This window comes from Sphaeroforma arctica (assembly GCF_001186125.1).
Source record: "Sphaeroforma arctica JP610 unplaced genomic scaffold supercont1.582, whole genome shotgun sequence".
In the NCBI taxonomy this organism is placed as follows: Eukaryota; class Ichthyosporea; order Ichthyophonida; genus Sphaeroforma; species Sphaeroforma arctica.
In genome coordinates this window covers 20,142-22,521 of record NW_014039976.1, presented here as the reverse complement: position 1 = coordinate 22,521, position 2,380 = coordinate 20,142, and the positions used below count along the sequence as shown (strand labels likewise).

The 2,380-nt window shown below is 37.6% G+C and overlaps 1 protein-coding gene across 1 annotated transcript; it reads right to left on the bottom strand.

Annotated features, from left to right (window-relative positions):
• Window positions 1-103: 103 nt before the first annotated feature.
• SARC_07396 (hypothetical protein) lies at window positions 104-446 on the bottom strand (the record flags this gene model as incomplete). Its single annotated transcript, XM_014298670.1, has 1 exon — window positions 104-446. Exon 1 carries the CDS (start codon window positions 413-415, stop codon window positions 104-106), a length of 312 nt encoding a protein of 103 aa, XP_014154145.1. The 5' UTR covers window positions 416-446.
• Window positions 447-2,380: the final 1,934 nt, after the last annotated feature.

The following is a 2,380-nucleotide window of genomic DNA, read 5'->3' as shown; positions in this document are numbered from 1 at the left end:
TACTACACACACACACACACACACACACACACACACACACACACACACACACACCTCAACTTCTGCGAGGGATTGTACTACATTTTTTGTTATACTGCCGTTCTCAATCGTGAGTACATTGCTCACCGCAAAAAAAAATCATAAGTGTATTTCCATTGTTGTCTTTACGTATCTCCTTGGCCTTTGCACGCTTACATCTCATTGTTTGATCTGCAGTGACCCCGAACTTGTTTCTAACTACAGTCTTCCTCTCTATAGGTATATCACTTGAAGCATCACTGGTCGCCTCACTTTCTGATGGTTCGTAGAAATCGTGTTGGGTCGTGGTTGTAAACCTATTGAATACATCTCGCATGCCATGGCACTTTCCACGTTCACCGGTAAGGTGTGTGGACCTCTGTGGTACTCTTCGCATAGTTGTTGGCAACAAAATGCCTTAATACGCGCGCATATACTAACTATGAGATGTGGTGCAGGCTACAGAATGATGTAGGTAAGTATCCCTATTTCTATATGTCACTTTTCGCAATTCTAAAACTTGCATCGGTTTTCTTGATGGCGCGGCACATCGATTTCTGCCCTCAAAAGTGCCAAATTCGAATTTAAAAAATCGTCCATAATTTCCAAAATCTGAGCAAGCCAAAAATGTTTTGAGACACAAATTTCAAAATGTGTCCGGGTGATATTTTAGCACCGGTCACTGTGAGCAATTTCCGATATCTAACACGTTGATCGGACCAGTGATTGATGGTGCTGTACTCGCTCGAAGTAGGCATGATATTAAACCCACGCACTACGTGAGCGCACCTTTATAAAAAATAAAAATAAAACCGGAAACCCCCCCCCCCCCCCCCAAAATAAAAGTGGTGTTGAAATCTATTTATATTTTATATTAGGCTTTTTTGTTTATTTTAAAAATATACTGTTTTAGCAAACATATTTTAGCCTCCAAAACAGAACATTTTGTAATTTTTATTATGTAGAACTAAGAGTAAAATATATACTTGCATTTAAAAAAAAGCTTTTTTGTTTTTGCTTTTTGTTAAAAAGTAAATTGTACATATCCCTCTCATGTTTAAAATTTCTAGAAGGGACAAATCACAGGTACAAGGACATTTCACAAATTCACACTTCACACTTCACACTTCAAAGTTCACAGTTCACAGTTCACACTTACACCAAGAGACCTGAACATTGAACTGTTCACACTTCAGTGACTTCACACTCTAGTAGATCACTATCACTAAAATTCTAACAAAAATGAATTCTAAAATTTAAATAGCCATCAATCACAAAGAAAGAGGAAGGCGATGGCATTTTGGATGATGAAGAAACAAAAGTAAATATTTAGAATGAAAAGCATGAAATAAGAAGAGTGAAGACTGAAAGAAACCTAAAAACTTTTAAAAATGTCAAAATCAAAGTACGTTGATATTTTTAAAAACAAAATTGTGTTTAAAATTGTAAATAGTCTTCTATACTCTAGGGAGACCAGTAGAGAGAGTAGACTATGGTATGTACTTAATAGTTATTTTTAGTAGAGGGGTAGTAGAGTATAGTTACGGAGCCTATTTTTTTTTCCTACATAGTATAGTATTAGTTATAGTCATGCCAGCCCCCCTCTTTTTCAGAGGGTCCTAAACAGTAAACAACTTTTCAAATTTTCTCGAGGCTCGATGTGTTGAGTTTAGGAGGCTAAGCTCGATGTAGTTATTTATTCTCCTAAAAACTATGATCCGAAACAGATGTGGCTATATTTACATATCTTAAGTGCAAGGAACTATTTGTATATGTATTGTCGAGTCAAGAGATAGGAACATCATGCCATCCACCACGGACGAATCGGCGTATACTCTGACGGCGGAAGAAGCAGCAGCGGTAGTACAATTAAGAGACGCTTGCCAAAAGGAAGGTCTCGAAGTACATTCAAACTTCGAATTAGGGCTGTATGTGATTGTTACAAAGCTTAACGTACCTCAGGCAGTTGAAAGGATTAAAAACACACGCGCCACTATGGATAAGTACAATACAAATCACATATCACCGGAGGATTCACTTGACTACATGCTAAACCTCTGGGACGAGGTACGTTAAAAATGCAAAGAACACATTTCCTCGAACGCAACAGCGGGGGCGGGTATTATCATTTTCTCTAGCATGTCAATTTCCGAGCCTTTAGTTGTAAGCATTCTTGTCTATTCGATTACATACACCCATACACAAAAACACACGCGCACACAAACACATTTACGTATATACACACATAAATATATGGTCACACACATACACAAACACACACACACACACATCTATATGTATATATATACATATACATATAAATACACACACAAACACACGCACGCACACACCCACACACATA